The 21,646-nt window shown below is 36.6% G+C and overlaps 1 protein-coding gene across 5 annotated transcripts in view; it reads right to left on the bottom strand.

Annotated features, from left to right (window-relative positions):
- MET (MET proto-oncogene, receptor tyrosine kinase) overlaps positions 1-21,646 on the bottom strand; it is a 115,085-nt gene that overhangs the window by 31,285 nt on the left and 62,154 nt on the right. For all 5 annotated transcript variants that reach the window (XM_086396738.1, XM_086396741.1, XM_086396742.1 and 2 more), the window contains 8 exons: positions 14,622-14,756; positions 13,420-13,593; positions 8,432-8,592; positions 6,683-6,785; positions 6,435-6,571; positions 5,619-5,780; positions 4,561-4,660; positions 808-1,026 (listed from right to left, as the gene is read on the bottom strand). In XM_086396738.1, coding sequence (XP_086252864.1) covers positions 808-1,026; positions 4,561-4,660; positions 5,619-5,780; positions 6,435-6,571; positions 6,683-6,785; positions 8,432-8,592; positions 13,420-13,593; positions 14,622-14,756 — 1,191 coding nt within the window. The remainder of the gene's footprint in view (positions 1-807; positions 1,027-4,560; positions 4,661-5,618; positions 5,781-6,434; positions 6,572-6,682; positions 6,786-8,431; positions 8,593-13,419; positions 13,594-14,621; positions 14,757-21,646) is intronic.

Below are 21,646 nucleotides of genomic sequence, written 5' to 3'. Positions count from 1 at the left end.
TACTTTGTGTTTGCTCATATTTGCATTCAGGCTATCTCTTGGGGAAAAATACTGCATGTCTAAAACATCATGTTGAAATATAAATATTTTGCTGTTTCTAGAGACTGAGACTATAGATAATTAAAGTTTTGATCATATTGCCTCTTTTATTACTATTTGAGGTAAAAATGACTGAAGCAACATAAAAGAGTTGTATTCTAGTCTTTGTTCTGCCTCAATCTGATCACTTGTCAAACCATGTAACCTCTCTGGGGTTTTGGTGTTCTTTATTTGCAACAGGCTGGTTTAGAAAAGGTGATTTGTTATTGTCCAATTAAATTATATTTAGAGGCTTATATATTCCTGAGGTAGAGGAAATTCAGCTTCATTTATAAATCAGCTTAGAGGTGACCACACCCAAATGCAAAATTCCAAGTATTAGAAGGAAGTACAGAATTACAGTTGATGTCTTTACTTTTATGACTTTTACCTTTTATGTTGTAATGAGCACATTTAGGTGTCCAGGGAAATATGTAAGTAACATCGGCAGAAGAATAAATCACAGGCAACTTACTTAAAGGATTTGTGTCCTACATTTACTACTCTTTATTATATACATTAAGAAAGAATTTTTAAATGCTTCATTAAAAAGCAGTCCATGATTATGCATACCTTTTAGTCCTATGTCAAAAGATTTGCTTTTCAGAACTTAGATATTAGCTAATGTAATATAAGATAATGACCAAGCACAACAATTTTATTCACATAGCTATGAAGTCAATTAAGTGCAAGTTGATGATTTAAGAGAGCATTTTAAGCATTTCTTACCTTAATTTCCAGTACATTTTCATTGCCTACTGAGATCATCACTGGCTTTTCAAAAGGCTTAAACACAGGATTATGTACATAAATGAGATCAAAGTATTTGGAATGGATCCCATCTAACATGAAAAAGGCTTTGGTTTTCAGGGGGAGTTGTAGGTTCAGCTGTTCTATTGAAGGAGTTGTACAGCAGATTATCTCTGAATTAGAGCGATGTTGACATGCCTATAGTAAGACACCAATTATTCACTGTAAACAGAACACAGCTTGACATCATCAACAGCAACTTTCACATTTCACTGTTTCAATCAATTGAAAATATACATTATATGAAAAAAAATCTCCATTTAACTCACTAATATTGAAGAACACATTTCTGGAAACGACGGATGTAAGATTATCTAAACAATCCAGCCTTAAAGGAGCTACAAAGCTTCACTTGCTGGGAAGATGTAAGCTATTCTATCTGAAGCTGTCTCGTTCCTCTGTCACTTTACCTTCCTTAAGAAGACAGGAGTCACCAGGAGGGTGGCTGCTTATGAAACAGCTATTGCAGAGTGGGAAGCTGAACTTTGTACAATTTAAGTCCTGTTCGCATCTTAGCTTTAAACCAACCTTTAAGAATTAGGGCAAAGCCCTCACTTGGAAACTCAGTTGCCTCATTTAGAAATTAACATTAAAATGTTATTCACAGTGTGGAATACTACAAGGTAAAGTGCTTTGTCAACTGCCAAGCACCATGTGGTTCACACTGTAATTAATTATGTAGCAAGATCATCTTATTAGTGTGTTTTAAGCTATCAATTACTGAGTGCCAGGTTCTGTGCAAAATATTTTACAAGGCTGGTGTCATTTAATTCTCACAATAATCCTATGAGGTAGGTGCTAGAGCTTTTTGAGCTGATATCATCAGACCAGGTCACAAAGCTCTGAGTAGCAAAGTAAAGAACATAAATCCTAGACCACTGGCTCTAAAATTCACATGACTCCCATGCTGTGTGGTTTTTTGTTCACTCTGTATTCTACATTGGTCAAACTTTTCCTATCCTATTTTACAAAGGTTCTGCTATCATTATTTCATGTCCTTTCATCTTTCATTAAAAATTTTCCCCTTTGTAATTCTGATTTATAGAAGTTTGGAAAATGTGGTTTCCTCTTGATTGTGCTTAGACGAAACCAGCAACACAAAGTGATGCATTTAAGGTTAAATGGTTGCATTTTTCCCTCCAAGGAAAAGACAAACAAGCAACAACATCCCTTAGATTTCCTTTTCTTTGACAAGTAGAGTTGGAGATAAAACAATTACTTATGTCCACAATAGAAAAATACTCAGGATATACAGAAAAAGCACAAACAAAACTGGATATTTGATATTTTCTTTTAAAAATAATTAAAAAATTGTTCTTTATTGAAAAATGTGTGCTATATGCAGATAAAGAAAAATGATATACAGACATAATATGTATAAAATATTACTTAGTTTTGTATCAAATTCATATTACAATGCTAAAAGCTATCCTATGATCTTGAAAAAAGGAAAGGAACAACTTTACTGCTATTACAATAATTTTCTATGTAACAAGAAATTTGAAAATTAACAAACTTCTGGCTTCTGGGGCATAATGTATGTTAACAAATTAATATGCATTTTGTTAAGAAGGTGATCAATATTTTTATTTTAAAAGATCTGAATTTGTTAGACTGGAAATTTACTCTGGCTGGATCAGTAAATCTAAATCAGACCTGACCAAGAGTTTTCATCTGTTAAATAATGAATGGCTTCAATTCATCATGGTCAGCTTCAGATTCTACAAGAATCAGGGAATATGGAAAGAACACGGGTCTCTTTATGAGATTTTTTTGCAAACAATAGTCAAATAGACCCACTGAATTTTTCATTCCTGTCCAAATTGAATCCATTGTTCTATTTAATATCTTTGTGGCTAAAATAACAAATTTTACATTTCCAGATATGCAAACAGATAAGATTCTAATCTTCTACTGTTGTTTCAATCTTCTTTGTCACACCTAGGAGGTTTTTAAAAACTACATATTACAAATGAATGAATGATGTCACATGTCATCATAATGTTGGTGAGGCAGAGGGAAGAAATCTTAGGCATGATTTTAATAATGTAACCTCAGTGTGAATTAGATAAACTAATAATTTCTCAGACTTCTACTTTAAAAAGTTGCATGCCAACACCAAAGGGGGTTATTGTTATTTTTATTGGTTAATGAAAAATTGCTATGCCTGGTTGTGGAGAACTGATGTCCTTTAAATTAATAGTGGTGGTATTCTAACTTTGTTTGTGGCCATGTGCAGGGATTGGTTTCAAAGCTCTCTACTTCATATGGGGACTCCCTAGAGTATAATCTCTCAGGAATATTATAAAAATCTAATAATACTCTTTAGAGGTGATGCAATGTGGCTGATTGAGAAGGTCAAGAAAAATCTTATTTGAGATGACCTTATTGTTTGGTGATTTGGCTTGACATTTTTAGCCCCAAATTGGTTTTTGTAATTAAAGCACACTGCGGCCTTAGCCTTCAAGAAATATTGGATGGGAATCTAAAAGGAAGTGCTGTAATTCAATCTATTACCTCCCCAATCAAGACCCTGCCTGAGAGGGGGCACTTAGAACTTTCCTAAGTTGCGTGTACAAGTCTGACTAGATTATGGGTATTTTATATCAGAGAAAAACAACAAAATATATAATCTTCAAAATAACTCCAAACTTCCTAAAGTCTGAAGTAAAACTGCCACTTCAATGTGACCCAAAACTGTCAGAGCACAAAATAGGTCAATTTAAGAAGGAATTCAGATAAATTCTGATGGACCTTGCAAATAAAAGAAAAAAGGTGAAGAAGTGTTACACATCATACCCACTCTAGGACATAAGTATTTTAATGTTCTTTTTCATTATTTGATAACATGCTAACAAAAGGACAAGAGGCATGGTTAAGAAGGGATATGAAAGAAAACACCGTACCACTTAGGAAGACATGGATGCTTTGGCAAGATTAAAGGCTTTACCCAGGGGTTTTATTAGACCAAAAAGGTTGATGTTCTATGGGGCATTATAAAAAGGAGGATAGGGAAATGTTTTGGTTTGAATGTTTGCATCCTCCTCAAATTCATATTTGGAACTCTAATCCCTCACATGATGGTATTTGGAGATGGGGCCTTTGGGAGGTAAGTAGGTCATGAGAGTGAAGTTCTCATGATGGAATTAACACCCTCATAAGAGGAGACACAAGAGAGCTTGCTTACTCTTTCTTTCCCCTCCATGTGAGGATACAATGAGAACATAATCAGCTACAAACCAGGAAGTGGGCCCTCCTCAGAAAGCCAGATCTGCTGGCACCCTGGTCTTGGACTTCCCAACCTTGAGAACTGTGAGAAAAAATAAATGTTTGCTGTGTAAGCCACTCAGTCTACGGTATTTTTGTTATAGAACCCTGAACAGACTAAGACAGGGATGATGTAGTTTGCATTTGTACTGACTGTTTTTTAAAAAACACTGCCTCAAGTTGATAATCATTATTTGTGTCTAAACATTATGTGTGAGTGTGTTTTATGTTAGCCTGAGACTAGATATTTTTAGTTGTTGAATTAAAAAAATCCTATTGACTACATGCAAGTAAGACAAATAGCAGACATTAAAGGCAAAACTGAAATGTCTCTGGTACCCTGAAAGCTGGCAGTAGAGGCAGAGATGCAGAGTTCTAAGCACAACTATCACGTAGAGGACTTACCACCGTAAAGTTCCTTCCGGCTTCATGCACATTTATTACCATCCTTAGGACACTAACTGAATTCAGGTTTTTTCCAACACCTGTTATTGTACTCCCACCACTGGGAGCAAAATAAAATAGAAAAATAGCTATGAGAGGTTCTTTCTCTATCAAGTATTTTAAGAGAGAAATGAAATTAAATCACATGTAGTAACTACAAGTTACAGCCACAACTGAAGTCAAATGAAAGTTCAGTGGTAAATTTTCTTTGGAAATAACTTATTTAACCTGGAAATATTTAAAAAATTCATTATTTCATAAGCTGAAGGAATGAATTTCTTTTTATTCACCAAACACACAAAAGAAATATTTTTTCCTGTCTGAAAAAAATACAAGGAAAAATGAATTTAACTACTGTTGCTAGACTGATTGAAATAACAGAAATAAGGCAGACTGAAATGGGTCCAATGAGATACTGATTTGGAGGGAGTCTGGTATTGGCTCAGACAGTAAAGAATCTGCCTGCAATGTGGGAGACCTGGATTCGATCCCTGGGGCAGGAATATCTCACAGAGAAGGGAATGGCAACCCAATCCAGTATTCTTGCCTGGAAAATTCCATGGACAGAGGAACCCTGGCAAGCTATAGTCCATGGGATCACAAAGAGTCGGACAGGACTGAGTGATTAACACACTGGTATAGGGAAAAGCTGTGTGTAAATTAGGTAAGGAAAAATACACTGTAAAATGGACAGAAAAAGGTGATTCCACTTTTAGGCACTAAGGTTAGTAAAGAATTAAAATGTACATAATATAAGTGCTTAAATACTATGATGTTCAGTTAAATTGTTTTAACGAAATCTATTTAGATTAGGATAAAATGGCATGAACTAGCATTGATAAAGTCAAATTGTACTCAGAACCTGACTGTAGTTTTCACTCCTGAATTGGAAAGGTATCCTTCAAAAGAAATGCAATAGTATCAAATCCAGAAATAAAACTATCTTCCTTTTGACTATTTGGCAGCCAATCACCCTCAAGTTCATTATTTTCTTATACCCATCAGAAACTTTAACTTACCTAATAAAAGATTTGGTGGGATGTATTTCATAGACAATGGGGTCTTCCCGGTAAATGAAGCTGTTCACCTCTCGGTTGGCTAAGTCAATTTTCAACTTAACAGAAAACTCAGTTGGAGCACTTTGGGCTGGGGTATAACATTCGAGAATACTATGTGAAACACTGAACAAAAAATTAAGAAAATGGATCTTCATTAATAAGACACACATATATTAGAATTATATCCATAAGTCAAAAAGGACATCAGTCAATAGCACCTAAATGGGAATTTCTAGGGGGAAAAAAGCTCTTTTTAATGTGGGGTGTTTGCATTTGACTAGATCCCAGACTTAGCTTTGTTGTAGGCAAGCCATCCGACTTAAAACTATTTGGGATTTTAAGCAATTTTTAAAGTTTTGGTACTTGATTTAAGCTTTCCCATCTCTTAAGAAGCAGAAACGTAACTTCCTAACCTAGTCTCCCTCATGGCTCTCACCACCCCAAAGTGATCTGATCTAATTGTAAATCTTGATGGAAATGTTTATTGTCAATTAACAGAACCTCACAGCTTATAGCATAGGTGGGATACTAAGTATAACAATAAAGAAGGTGGATGGGAAGACAAACTTACAAGTGGAATTAATAAACCATAAGGGAAGGGTAGGAAAAACAGCAAAAAGGAGTAGACGGATTCGGGAAGGAAGAAGTTTTTAAAGGTTAGGACAGTAAATAATAAACCTCTTGTCTTTTTGCCACAAAATAACAATATTTTCTTGATTTGTTAGGCACAAATATTAATCCAACTTGACTGATGAAACAAAAGATAAACTACAACACCTTTTTAAAGTACATGTTTTTCCACCAATTGAAATGTGTCTTGAATTTCCACTGTTTAGGTGCTTTCCAGTTAATGTAAGTAAAGTGCCACCAGTTTTTGGACCATAATTTGGAGAAATACTTGTTATTATAGGATCCTGAATAAGAGATAAAAACAAAATAAAATAACCTGTCAATTTTATAACTCTAAGTAGATTAAGTAATAATTAAATATCCTAGTTCATGAGAAAATGAATGCCCAGACTTACCACATAGGAAAACGCACTATACTCTACTGACCCACGGCTGTTTGAAATAACTATGGACATATTGAAATGTTCATTCATTGCAGGACCAACTGTGCATTTCAACCTGAAAAAGCGAAGTTTTATATAAGTCCAAAGGCATTTTCTGGCTTGGTGTTTTATATTAAGAGTTATTATCTCCAAATAGTGAGCTGACTACTCTAAATAGCAAGCAGAGTTTCCAAGTAAGCATCAAGACTGAAAATTGTATAGCTCTATTTCTGTACTATTATGCTAAACTTTATATTGACTGTCTTGTATTATTCATACAGACCAAACAGGAAATGTTAAACATCATCGATGTAGAACTCACCAATCGAAAAGTTCATAATAATCTCAGTCTAATCCTCTACAATTGTAGGCATAATGTTTGGCATACTTATAGAAATGGTATTTTGATAGCATACGAAACAATGCGCTGATTACAACTAAGGAGAAATCTCCTCTTCAAAGTATGTCAAAAGATGCCTTTTTGTGGTTATACACATTTATTTAATAACGATAATGATAAAATAAAAATAGGCTTTCCACAAAATTACTTTTAAATTAATAATATTATTATAATCCTAAAAAGTATAATTTGCTTTATTAAGAAACTTTTAAAAATGAGGATGAATTGTGTCTCACTTTTATGGGCTCTAATTTATAAGCAATGAGCAAGAACTTACAAGGGGGATTTCTTGAATGAATTTTTTTGCCATTAAGCTAAACAAGTATGACATTAATTGATGTTTTGGCCTCAGTAAAATAAGATGAGTAGATTTAGATCTTTGCATAACCCTGGAAGGAATTCTAGTAGGTATAAAATAACCACTTGAAAGAATAGGTCAAACTATAAAACGTCAAATGTTTGGTTATTGTTACTACATACTAAAAATTTCTGGGTTCTCTGTTCATTATGGGATTCAGATCTTATATAAGTTACAAGTAGGATATAGTAGAACAGGCACAGGTCTTGGATCAAGAGAGCTGAGTTTGAAGGCCTGTTCAGCTTTTACTCTCTGAATTACCTCTACTAATCTATCTTTCTGAACTTCAGTTACCACTTTGTAAAATAGGGATAACATTGCTATTTCCTGAGATTTGAGAAAGACTACATGAGATACACTCCTTTCTGGCAAACCATTCCAGTATTCTTGCTTGCAGAATTCCATGGACAGACCATGGGGTCGAAAAGAGTCGGATACGACTGAGTGACTAACGCTTTAACTTTCCATTACAGTGTCAATAAAGATCAGCTAAATATAAACTCATCAAAAACAAGGAGTCTCAAAAGTGTGATACAGCCGCTTCACTATTTCTGAGATTCAGAAAGTGAATTTAGAAAAGAGGGTCCATATTGAGCTCTTCTCTGATTTTTATAGAAAAAACTGTTGGAAAGAGTCTCCCTATTGAAGACTTTAGATGGACCAACTCCAGCCAGTGCTACACTTTCAAATCTACCCAGACAATTTCTCGAGTTGTTACAAAAATGGTTGAAAAATTCCCAGATGCTAGATTTTTCTTTTCTTCATCTGAGTAATGTCACTTTCTCCCTCCTTAGTCCTGGTGAGTAAATAGTTTTAAAAACAAAATAAATCCACAAGGGGAGTGGTGGACCAAGACATTTTTTAACTCAAGAGATGGACTTTTGGGGCAAGTTTTACAAGTATTCATTCAAAACTAAAACCTGTTTTCCAGCCACACCCTGGCCAAGTGTTTTTAGGTCCTTACATGTTTGTTGTGCTCTCAGTTAAGGTTAAGGTGCAGCTCTCATTGCCAAGGAGAACTCTGGTTTTCTTCAAATCAAATTTATTATTCCTCTTGAATCCAAAGTCCCAGCCACAAACAGTCAGTGTTGTCCCTCCTTCAAGGGGGGCACTAGTTGGAAAAACCTATAAGGACAATATAGAACTTAAAAAGAGCGAGTACATTATTATCTTTCATATGTGTGGAAAACAAACAGACAAAATACGTATCCTCAAAGAATCTGAAATCCTTCCTTCTCCCATTATCTAAAAAAATTGAATTTTCACTGAAGGAAAAAGGGACACAAATCTCAGAGTATCTGGAACAAACATTAAAACTATCTGTCAGGTTGATGAAACAAGTTGTTTTCAGAAGATTTAGAGATGAGAAAGAGGCCAAATTCAGCCTAGGTGGGGATGAAAGGCCTTTTTGGGATGAAGTAGACACACTTTGGGCCCAAATTTTACATTTTATATAACCCATACTTTTATATGCTTATATAATCTGGGCCTCCAGATTGAACTCTGATGAAAACTCCTTCATGGGTCCTAGAAGCCAAGCACCAATATATGCCTTGTTCTGAGTACCAGCTGGGTATATGCTACACGCATATTGTTGCTATGGTATTCCCCACCCAGAGGAGAAAGTCATGCAGTAAAAATACTTCTTTCTGTACCCAGTGTTTTCACAGTTGCATTTAACAGCTTTCAGAATATCAGTCACGTATATGGTATTTAATACATATATGCCATTCATTCATTCACTGCTGCTGCTGCTGCTTAGCCACTTTAGTCGTGTCTGACTCTGTGCGACCCTATGGACTGTGGCCTGCATGGCTCCTCTGTCCATGGGATTCCCTAGGCAAGAGTACTGGAGTGGGTTGCCATGCCGTCCTCCAGGGGATCTTCCCAACCCAGGGATCGAACCTGGCTATCCTGCATTGCAGGCCAGATTCTTTACCACTGAGCCACCAGGGACGCCCCTATTCATTCACTATTTATTTATAAATCATCTGCTATGTGCCAGGCATCAATAAATGAATAAGTGAACTTATTTTACTTAATAATTACTTATTCTTAATTCACATTTATTACTAACTACCATTTTTTTCCTTTAAATATAGTCACTATTTGATATATACCAGCTGGTTAGTTAACAAGCTAAAAATGATGTAACATTTAATATAGTCAACATATTCTGTTAGAAATAGATAAAAACAGAATTGGAGAGGGCCTCAAGTGTGATCTGTATTATAGCAATGTTTCTAATTATTTCTTTTGGCATCATTGTATATTTCATTTCTAGGATTGACTTATTTACTTCAGGCTCAGTATTACATAATAATAGGTTCCTTTTATTATTGCAGGCTTATCTTTGGTGTATTAAAAGTAAAACAAATTCGTTAATAAAAATTTGGCAACTGTGATATAAGATAGCACTAGGCTCTTATGAAGTCTACAAGACAACTATTTTTAGGCTAAAACTATTAAAACAAAACAAATTTCTATGTTAAAAATAAGCTTCTCCTCAGCAGCTTTGTGACAATTGAGAAAGGAAATACTCTTTTGGGGGGACATATTGTAAATTGTGCTGTAAAGTACAATGGTGGGAAAACATAGCACTGCTATACAGGCAACTCAAAAATCAGTAAGGGCATTTGCTGAAGACTAGTTAGTGAAAGTGTAAAAGTGATTCTTTTACACTTTAGAAGAGCTTTTAGCAAAATTCAAATCTGCAAATGTTACCATCCCTCCCAAGTAAATAACCACAAACCAATGTCATACCCTTGTTGTCAAACCCCTGTAAAAGTCTTAGCCTAATGCCTTTATATAGCTACTTTACCCATGAAATCCATTGTACAGTTGTGCCTTTCATGAAAATTTACCTCGTCCATGTCTAGCCAATGAGAATTGCTAGAAAAAAAATCTGTTTATTATTATGTTAGAAATTCAGTAGGAGAGAAAAAGACATCTAACCCTCCAGGGCTCTCTTCAGCCTGAGGCAGGCACACAGCTGTTATTTCCTCTTTTAATGAGGAGTCTTCCCCACTGAAAACAGCTGCCTAAGGCTGATGTTGGCCCGATCCCACTGCCTAGATCTCCCCTTTCTATGTAAAAACTGAAGTCTGTCACTCCACGTTCATCATCACTTTCTATAGAAGACAAAGGGATTGTGTGATGATTTCAGAAAAGACACTGAGAGTTGGTCAATTGGTGTGCTGGCAACAGATTTGGGTGCTATTAATATAAAACCTCTGTGAGATCATCAGGATTTGAAAGGCCAGCTTTTCTTAGCTTTTCTCTCCTGGCTGAAAATTAGAGGCAGGCAACTGAGCTATTCTGCCTTAGCTTACGGGGTAACGTTCACTCTTCCGGGGGAAAAGGAAAGACACAGTCTTGGACTACACACCCTGGGACAGAACCAACAATGGGCTGGCAAACTGTGTTATCCTGAGGGTAGAGAAACTCTGTGAGAAGGAAATGAGTGTACGGCATAAAGCCACAGAGGCTGGGTCTGGATAGGGTAGAAATAGCCACAAAAATAGCTATTGTCCTTAAACAGGTGAAAATGATTTAAATGATCATGTTTTCAAAACCCATCAGGATAATACATGAGAAAATTAAAATAACAACAACAACCTTGGAAAATTAAAATCTGTCTCTTCAGTAAATGTCACAAATATATTGGTGGCAGTGTACTGCAGAAAAGAGATAAAATATCTCATGTCCCTCATAAGATATCACTGCTGCTTCTTATCTGAGTCTTCTGATCAATTAATAAACTGTTTTACTGTCTCACGGGACTGAACTCTAATCCTACAAGATATGACAATTTTATCCTAATAAATTCAGAATATATTGGAAAGTGCTCTTTCTTTTCTGAAGCATTTTCATTGCTCTTTAAGTACAAGATCAGATAACATGCTTGAAACAAAATAATGGGCTTGCACTCCTGAAATATTTCATACGTGGGACTGCAGAGAATCTCAGCCACTGAACATCATGTACCTTGAAAAGCAGGGTGACTTACATTTATAGGAAAGTGAAACTCTACATATTAGCTGGGTTTTGTGCCTGCAGCATTTAAGACAGATAAGAAAAAGATGAATAATCTGTCTTATTCTTTGCAGTAAGAATGCTAAATGTCATGCTCTAGTGCAGCATGAAATCTTCCTAACAACTATGAACCAAAAGGGATTTATGGACTCAGCTGCACTACTTTCTTTCTAACTGTACAGCCCAAGCCTCAGTGAATTGTGCGTGATACGACCCAACCTTTTAAAAATTTCCAGTTAGAGTGCTGGAGTTAGGGAAGGTGGAAGAGGGGAGATTCAAACATTATGAGAGAGTCTAGTTCCAGAAAATTCTAAAATATTTACTGTTTTTAACCATTTTAATGTAGCTTTCATAAATATTAATAACAAAAGGTGGTAAACTGGTCAAAATTAGATGTTTCATTTGTACAGGTTTTCAACCTGCTTTTTATTTAAAACAGCAGGTTGGTTGTTTTTGAAATGAAATTGTTGTGATTTAATTGCATACGCATACATGCACACACACACACACACACACACACACACTCCCCATGCCTTTCATGGAATAGCTGCATTCAGATTCCTGGTGTCTCAAACTGCCAAAGCTATGTGTTTTTAAAAGTATAAAACTGCATGTGGTTTTAAAAGTGTATTAAACACACAAACAAAAAGTGCATAAACACTATAGATTTAAATTTGTTGTAATATCTTCTCGTTTATTCTCTAGCTGATCAAGCTGAGGCTTAATAATTGTGTCACACCTAACAGAAAATGATTTGGTTTAAAACCCAGTCACCCAGTACAAATCTTTGCTCAAACCATAGCTAAATGAAAACAGCCATGTGCTTGGGGGCAGATCCTGTTCTAACTTGCACACTCTGTTTACTTGGGCTTGAACCAGGCGACCGACCAAGATCTTTAACTCGATTCTTTCACATGCATCATTTATTATTACCGAAGTCCAACTGTTCCACATGCAGGCAGAGAAAACACACACTGAGTCCTTACCAGGTTAGTAGCTTCAAGCAAAATGTGTTTGAATCAAGAAAGAAATTTTTACAAATTGCCATGGAGATTTTCAGAGCACCAAATACATGCTTAAGCAAACAAGGCAACAGAGAGAGACTGTGTCTACAATATCATGGCTGAAGTGCACTGCTAGAAGCTCAGTTTTCTAAGAGCAGGAGGTACTTTTGTCTTGTTTGGGAATATGTCCCCCCAGTGTCTAGAAGGGAGACAGCTGCGTGGTAGGCACTCAGTAAATGTTTCTGGAATGAATTAAAGAATGAATTGGCTTGCAGAGTATAGAAGTTAGTGAGGTTATCAGCTGTGTCTTTACTTCTCTTCCATGAACTTTGAGAGAAGGCACACAGCTACCTATGTGTCCACCATCCACTTGCCTCCCAACTTGCCCTGAGAAGTAACCTCTACTCTCATCAATGATGAGACAGCCACCATCTATGCTTTGGAAAGAACAAAACCCCGTTTGCCTGCTCCAGCATGGCTTGGACCTCTAGCTTGCATGGTCCAGGTTAGGGTTCTGTGTTATGATGACTAGATCCCTATGTATGATGGAGGCTTATGTCTGGGCACCTGGTAGATAAAGTAGCTGGTGAGGAATCAGAATGGACAGGTCAGAAGGGAACAGGTCCCAGTGTGAGGAAATGCGGAGCAGTGTTGCTCTCTAGCCACTACTCTTCTATTCACACATCTGCTAAGGGAGAGCAACTGCCTAAGGAGAGTGTGAAGCACGCACTTCAAGTTCAGGGTCCAGGGGCTTGTGCCCAAAGACACCCTAAAGGGAGAACCTGGAGGGAGGGAGGTGGTGCTTGGGCTGATGCCTCACAGACAAATGAACACTTTGATTTTGAATTTTTTAATCCATGGGATTTATGCTTTCCAAAACAAAACACATACGACAGTTGACAGAGACTCCTACCTTGTAGATTGTTGGCAGACAGGTCTCTTGAGTCCACGTTCCACTGGAGCATTCCTCCAATCGCACACATTTATCATGGCACCAGCCACATTGCACAAAGGAAGGGGCTGAGAGGCACTGACTGCAGGACTGGAAATGTTCACAGCCCAGGCCATTCAGCGGGATCTTGGTGATCTGTGAAGACAAGTGATGGAAAGAGCTTCCAGAGGAGGGTTTTGTTTGCTTGTTAAATAAAAACTAAATACATCAAAGATACATACAAATATAATTTTACAGAGTCTAACAGAGATGCCACTTATGTGTGCACATCATGTAATAATGCTAATATGATTAAACTTAAAAAAACTTTTTTTCCTTCCTTCCACTTTTGGCACATATGTGATAAAAGTAACTATTACTGTCCAGTGAACACAAGCATTATCACGCAATGTGAGAGGTTCTATTTAGTGGGGAAAAGTTTGAGATGATATACTTTTCAAAAAAATTTTTCTTGGAGTATACTTGATTTACAGTATTGTATTAGTTTCTGCTATACAACAAAGTGAATCAGTTATACATATACATATATCCACTATTTTTTGATTTTTTTCCCATACAGGTCATTACAGATTATTGAGTAGAGTTCCCTGTGTTATACAATAGGTCCTTATTAGTTATCTATTTTACACATAGTAGTGTATATATGTCAGATCCAATCTCCCAATTTATTCCTCCCCTGCTGAGATGATTTTAAAATAACAAGAGAGTTTAATTTAAGCTACTGGAAAACACACTTGAACCTCTGGGAAATTCTAAGTAAGGTTACATATCATTCTGGCACCAAAATGCACCTCCTCTCAGGGAAAAGGGATTATTGGCCAGCATAATCTCTTCCAACATACACTTCAGGAGTTATCTGCCTGCACTAGAGTTCTGCCCTTAGGACTGTAATTCTCATTTTGTGTGTTTGTGTTTCTCATTGAGAAATATAGGACAAAAGGAGAAGTTTACCTCATGAAGATGACCTCCCATAGGTCCAATTTTCCCCAAGTAAAAATTTAACTTGATTTTAGGAGATGTCTGGAATACTCAGGAAAGAGCTTCATAGAAGAGAGATAAATCCAGATGAAGGGAGAAGTTAAAAAGGACCAGGTGACAATGGCTGTAAATATCCACTCAGGAGGAACCACATTGATGGAACCTTCCTATGGAACAGGGCTTACCTTCTTCCCAGTGACAACCAGTGTATAGCCATTCTGGTTTAGCGGGTGCTCCACAATCACTTCTGGAGACACAGGGTGGGAATCCAGGCGAAAATTCACGTGAGGAGTTAATGATCCTGATCGAGAAACCACAACCTGAGAAACAAACCAGAAAGCACTCTTAGTCCAACAGTCCAACAAGCTCAGTTTAAATATACTATCAGGGGAAAACGTGGATGATAATGGTAATACCAGATTAGATGAGCTCATGGATGTTTGAACGATATACCCAACAGTTTATTGCACTGTAAATCAATACATCTTCTAATCTCCTGCCTTGAAGACAATTCATTTGAACCCCCAAGACAGAGTTTTGCCTATGATCTTTTAATGATTTCTAGGAAAGGAGATCTTCCAGCCATTAAGCCAGCACATGCAGACACATGCTCACGATTGTACTGGGAACTGGAGGAGCCAAAACTCACCCCAGAAGACCTCACTTATGCTATAAGGATTCTGGATTATTTTTAAATCTATCCTCCTGACCCTCCCACCAGGCAGCTTCCCTTGACGTACAGGAAAGTGTAGTGAACAGGGAGTCTGGAGACCTGGAACTGGTTCCAGCTTTGCTACTCTTTAGCCATATTTATAGATCTTTTGAGGTCGAAATAGGCCCTCAGCTAACTTTGAAATGATGTGCTGTCATTTCTTATAAACCATTGTCCCATCGTACATTATTACTTTGGTTATAAATAAGGTTCTGCTTCTTGGCCTGGTTTTATAATAAGACCTGATGGTTTTAACAATGTCTTGGAAAGGAGATTTGATGAGTGGTGTCATTCTTGTTGTCAGGTATTTCTAATTTGGGATGGTTCTCAGCTATAAAATTCCATCAGTCCAGTCGCTAGAACCCAGTAATAATGAAGTCCAGGTATAAGATCAGAAGAAGGTGAACACTCAGACTACAGGAGAGCTTAGACGCACTCTCATTCTTAAATAGGCCATAACATTCTATCCACAGGAAGGTGCACAATGTTGAGCATAGCTCTGGGCTTGAAACCAACTTTATGAAATTGCTTGACATCCAAATACCCTTTTACATTTCACTGAAAGGGCATTTGTTTGCCACGTTTGAATCATGGGACAAATGTGGGCATCTGTGAGATTGAGATTAAATAATAAACCACTTCTACCTCAGCTTTCTTATCCATAAAATGGGAATGAACTGCTTAGTACTCTAACAAACACACAACATAAAAATGTTCTGGGGAACCAGTAGTAAATTTTTTCTTCAGCACAATAAAGGAGCTATTTACCCTGAAACAATTTGGGAAGATTCCCCAAATCCCTAATTTGCTCCCACAGACTGGATTGTTGATAGAGAAATGGACCAAGTTCACAAAGGGCTGTAAAAGTTAAACATCATGACTTTTTTTTTCAAACATTTGCTCTACACCAAACACTCAACACGTTCAAAACAACTCCATTAAGCAGGGTGGCTATATTTGCACAGAAACTAAGTGATAGACTGAAGGTCATTTGGTTGGAATGGAAAAGAATGGAAACTACTGTTATTCCTAAATTTAGGGCCAAATAGTTATTTGTGACTTTTGTAGGGAATGCAAAAAAAAAAAAATCAGTTACCAGTGCTACCTCCCGCTGGTGCTGGTTTCAAGCAGAATATCAGAACACCAGACGTCTAAAGCTTCTACACCAAATTATTTCAGTTAACCATTTTTTTCTATCTTGACTTATTTCTGGTGCTCATCACCTCTTGTTTTTCCTACCCCTCATGCTCCCCTGCTCCCCATTTAAAAAAAATATTTCTCTGATTGTTGTCAATCACTTCAAACTGCAAAGGGAAAAAAATTCCTTTTCTCACACACAAGTAAAAACCAAAACAACATAACAGCCTCTTTTAATAAACTGATTCTGTTCTCTGCCTCATTCTGTGTTTTCTACTTCAATGGAGATTATTCATCCTTCTGAACCTTCCTATAGATATTTGAATTTTGTGTCTGTTTCTCTTATACCTTCCCTTCTATTCAGACCTCCTACATAACGATCAGCTCCTACTTTTTTTTCTCGTATCTTTTTGATCTCTTTAATATCATTCCCCATATCTACAATAAGCAATCTCTTCTTAATTTAATAGGTCATCATCTTTGACTTTGGGCTTCCCTGGTGGCTCAGATGGTAAAGAATCCACCTGTAGCGCAGGAGATCTGGGTTTGATTCCTGTGTTGGGAAGATCTCCTGGAGAAGGGAATGGTTATCCACTCCAGTATTCTTGCCTGGAAAAATCCATGAACAGAGGAGCCTGGCAGGCTACAGTCCATGGAGTCCCAGAGAGTCAGAGACGACTCAGTGACTAACACTTACTCTTGACTTTATCAAATATGGAAGCCCAATCAAATATCCATTTCCCAGAAAGAATTAATATTTCTCTTTTCACAAAGATGTTCTTTGCGCCACTGGAACTTGGATAGATTGATTTGGTTCATTACCTGTTAAGACTCTATCTGGAGAACACCATATATGATGGTAACTGAGCCAGGCATTGTGTTAAGTGCTTTAAATATGTATTTTGTTTAGTCTTCACTATAAGCCTACAGGGTAGGTACTATTATTTTCCATAAAGAAAATATGATAGAGAATTTTAGCTAGAAAGTACAAGTCAGGTTTCCAAGGAACTTTCTCTCATGCCAGAAACTGTTTGCTTGACCTCTTCTTAAACACTCAAATATACTCTTGGAGCACCAGAGTAAACACCAATAAAAAACTTCAACTCTGAGCTCCCAAGAGCCACTTGTGAGTCAAAGCATTAAAACAAATTTCACAATATGTTTGCCTTGCCAAATACTCCTTGTTTCAGTAATCTTGGCTGTACAAATTAAGTGTGCCTAAAGAGAAAGACTCCACATCTAGATAGTTTCTGATAGCACAGAGGAAATGTTATTAGTACAGCCGACAAGTTCAAAACTTTTGATCATGAACTAGGATGAGTGTGGCTTGGTATAAAAAATGAGATGAAACAGAGAAGACATGAAAGCTGGGGAAAAGTGAGATGACTGCGTGGAGTCTCAAGCAGAGGTTATGTCACAGATGCAAATACCTTTTCAGTTGATCATTAGCCCTGTCTCTGGAAGGATACCTATTGCTATAAAATGCCAAGAATGTGTTTCTATCATTAACTCCTCACTTTCTCTTCTTGCTAAAATTCTAAGTAATTGGGTAACCACTTTAACTCTCAAAATACTCCTGAAGCAATGTTTGCAAGAAATAAGGAGTTCCTTTTGGTTGTCATGGAGATATTTCTAAGGACAGAACAAAATCCAGCTTTTAAATTTAATTCTTATGATAAATCACCTGGCATTCTTAGAACAATCAGTAAGAAATAGAGACCAGCAATTATATTTTGAGTTTCTACTGTGTTGACTATTAATGCCCTATAAACGGGATTCCACAGAGTTCTCTTGCCCTCTTTCCACCATGTGAGTACCCAGCAAAAAGATGGCAATCTGTGGACCAGGAAGCAGACTCTCACTAGACACCACATCTGCTGGCATCTTGATCTTGGAATTCCCAGCCTACAGAATTCTGAGAAATAAATGTTTGTTTTTTAAAGCCACCTAGTATGTTAATTTGTTACAGCAGCCCAAACTGACTAAAACACCAGCAATAGGTTTATATCTTAAGTATGTGAAAGAAATTGATATTTGTCTAGAAAGAAATCAGATACGAAGAGCTTTGTTTCAACCACGGTAAACATCGAGCTTTCTAGAACTAAAAAAATGAAACATAAGAAGTGGAGATCACTGATTGGTGCTGACAACTTAAAATTAGAAGTAGTAATACAAAGTACCAGGCGGCAAAAGTTGAATTAAATGAAACTTTGCTTTGTTCTGTCACTCTTTTTGGTAAAGGGGCATAAGTGTTTCTATACCAACCTGATACTACAAAGGCCAAGATATGTACAAATAGCAATATTCTTTATGATTGTAGTATCAATGTGTGTGTCTCAATTTTTTGAAATGAGTCAAAGTGAGTCGAAATGAGTCAATACCAAATTGAGACCTCTGTAAAAAAATTCAAGCATCTAAGAAACATATAAGCTAGTAACTTTGTAACAATTTTAAAAATCCAAAACTTTCAAATCAGTATTTCAAATATAATGATTATAGGATTAGTCAATCTATACACAGAGTATATCTGTCTGAATTTCAAAGAGGCTACTGATAAATATATTTGGTTGTAAAATGCCTCTCCATTTCTTTCAAGTAAGCACCTAAATAAGAAATTCCAGTTATTCCCTGCTACCAAAAAAAAAAAAAAAAAAACACCCCAAAAGGTTAGCATTTTTCAATGTTTCAAATACTTATGATATTTTAAATTTCTATGCTATAACAATTTACAAGATGTATGTATTTCAAGATCATGCATTAATTCATTTTCGGAGACTATATATGAACTGGGCTTAATTTTTTGGTATGGACATAACTCTGTAATTATTATTTACAACAGATGTTTTTTTCCTCACAGAAGAAATCTCAGAATCCATGAAACATATTTTCTTCTAAAGAAATATACCAAAGTTACTGTTCTTTATAGACATAACCAAATTAATGATGTATGCCTTTAAAAAAAAAGGCAGATGATATTTTAATTTGATCACTTTATAAAGGAGATAGGTAAGTCAGCAATCTCTGAAGAGAATGTGGAAGTTCAAACTTCGTTTGGCTGTGTCCCTGCAGGCTGCTCTCAGCATTGATGAGTTGATGATCTGTGTCTACATAGTCTAAAATAGCAGTAATCCCAAATGTAACATGCTGCAGGCTTCAACACAAAGCACTGAAATACCATGATGGTGGCACAGGAACCGAAGGAATTTGGAGACAGGAGGTCAATAAATAAATTGATTTTTCTTACTGGAAGTGAGTAATTACTCTCAGGTTCACTGATTACTAATATAATCCTTTAGGTAATGGTTGTAAGTAATGACCATGAGCTAAGGATGTCTTTTTAGGTGATCCCTACCTCTTGAACTTTCTTGCTTAAGACCAACCAGTCAAGAGAAAAGGGCTTATGGGTGGTAACAGCATCTCACAGAAAGGGGGATGGGGGAAGAGAAGGATGATACCAAAGAATCGAATGACATCTATGACAGTGCTCAGGCAGCAGCCACTGTATGCAGACAAGCCAGTGAATGTGGAGATGAACTTGCAAAAAGTCTGGAAAGTGTGTGCCCACCCCCACCCCATCCTCATCCACTCACTCTCCCTGGTCTGACAGTCATGCACAAATATTTTAATAGCAACGCTTGCATCTAGAGATTAAAGGCCTTATATAAGTGCTGTAAAAAAAAAAATCAAGCAAGCATTGTTTTTGGATGTAGATTAGACGAGGAGCTCAGAAGGGGAGATGTGGGCAATCCCTGTGATTAGTCCTGTGATCTTCATGAGTATCCTGCTTCCCTCTCCCACGTAGCCCTGCACTCTGTGCTCATGTTCTCCAGCCTTGTTCTTTCCTACATCCCCACCCCCTCCACAACTTGTAAGAAGCCCTGTTCTTACTGTTTACTTACACTATCTCCAACAGTGCTTATCATATTATTTTACTTTAATGCATCCCAAGAGAGCAATCACACAAATAAAAACTGTTTTTCAAATCTAGATCTACATTGACATGGCTCTACAGATAGACTTGAATATATGTACACATTAGTATATTTAGACATAGCTGCACCTGTATGAGATAAGTTACATGCTTAAATGTTAGAAACATGTCAAAAATGTCTTCTCTTCCATACATACAATATTGTTAGCTAAACAATATAAGTCTTGCTAATCAAATAACCACTGTGAAATATCTGATTCACTTTGCACCCAACAGCTGGAGCTGAAGCTTGTATTCCCAGCTAGAGCTGAACATAAGCACAATAGGAAAGGCAGAAACAGCTGCAAACTCTTGGGAGAAAACATTTGCAAAGCAACTTTGCCTTTAGGCTTCAGGGTAGGAAGGAAGTAAAATCATTCTTCTGTTCCTTTTCATGTATGGCAGCTGTCTTTGGGGAAAAAAATTATGTCCCTTCTATTTTGTAACAGAAACTTCATAGTATTATTGAAACATGGGTTGTAGAAACTTAGGCTTGGCCACAGATTCAGCACTTCAGTGCAGTCAAAACATTTACAGAAGTTAAGTCACTGCTTGGATAGATTAGGCTGGATGGTCCCCAAGTTTTTGCTGTACTCCTGACTCCATCTCCAACATTATTTGCTGTAAACAAACTGGATTTTAGTGATGGTGATTCTTTGATTCTTTAAATGGTTTAGGATTATTTACATAAAATTTTACCAAATGGAATTCTTTTAGGCAAGTGGCAGAGAAACAGATCCTCTCTCGGTGAGTCTCAATAGCCTTGTGTTTTTTATGTCTTTGTTTTCTCTAGGTATCAGGTACATGTTTCTATCTCCCCTACTAAAAATTTAGTTCTTCAGAGGAAGGTTCTCTGTCACAGCTTCCTTTGCCTCACTTATTTGCCTAGTAAAGCATAGTTAGTATGTTCCTGATATATAAGGAATGAATTGAGAGTTACCTGGTTTCAAAAAATCAAGGATATCAGTGCTTTTCATAAGAAAAGTAATTATTTAAATACTTATTTTCATCTTTGGTGTTATGGATGCACAGATATATTATAGCTTCTTTGATGAAAATGCTGGGAGATAAGAATAAAACATTTGTTACAGCATTTCTATTCTAATGAAACTGATATATATAACATACCACTTGGTGAAATCTGAAATCTGTCACACAGCAGAATTTACTCAGTTATTAAAGCATTCTATACAAAAGTGGAATTTTATTAGAACTTCAGAATCTGGAAATAGGCCAGGAACCTTGTGATGTGAAAAAGTGTCAGACCTAAAGTGACTGTAGAAGAAAGCTTATTAATATGCAACCGGATTGGTGAGGTAATACACAAAATAAAAAAACGAAAGCAGAAAAAAAGATAACACGAGGAAATGAACATAGGGAAGCCAGTGAGA

Source organism: Bos grunniens, chromosome 4 (genome assembly GCF_055505025.1).
Source record: "Bos grunniens cultivar Pamir isolate PY7600 chromosome 4, Bosgru_T2T1.0, whole genome shotgun sequence".
NCBI lineage: Eukaryota > Metazoa > Chordata > Mammalia > Artiodactyla > Bovidae > Bos > Bos grunniens.
This window is presented reverse-complemented; position numbering and strand designations above follow the sequence as displayed.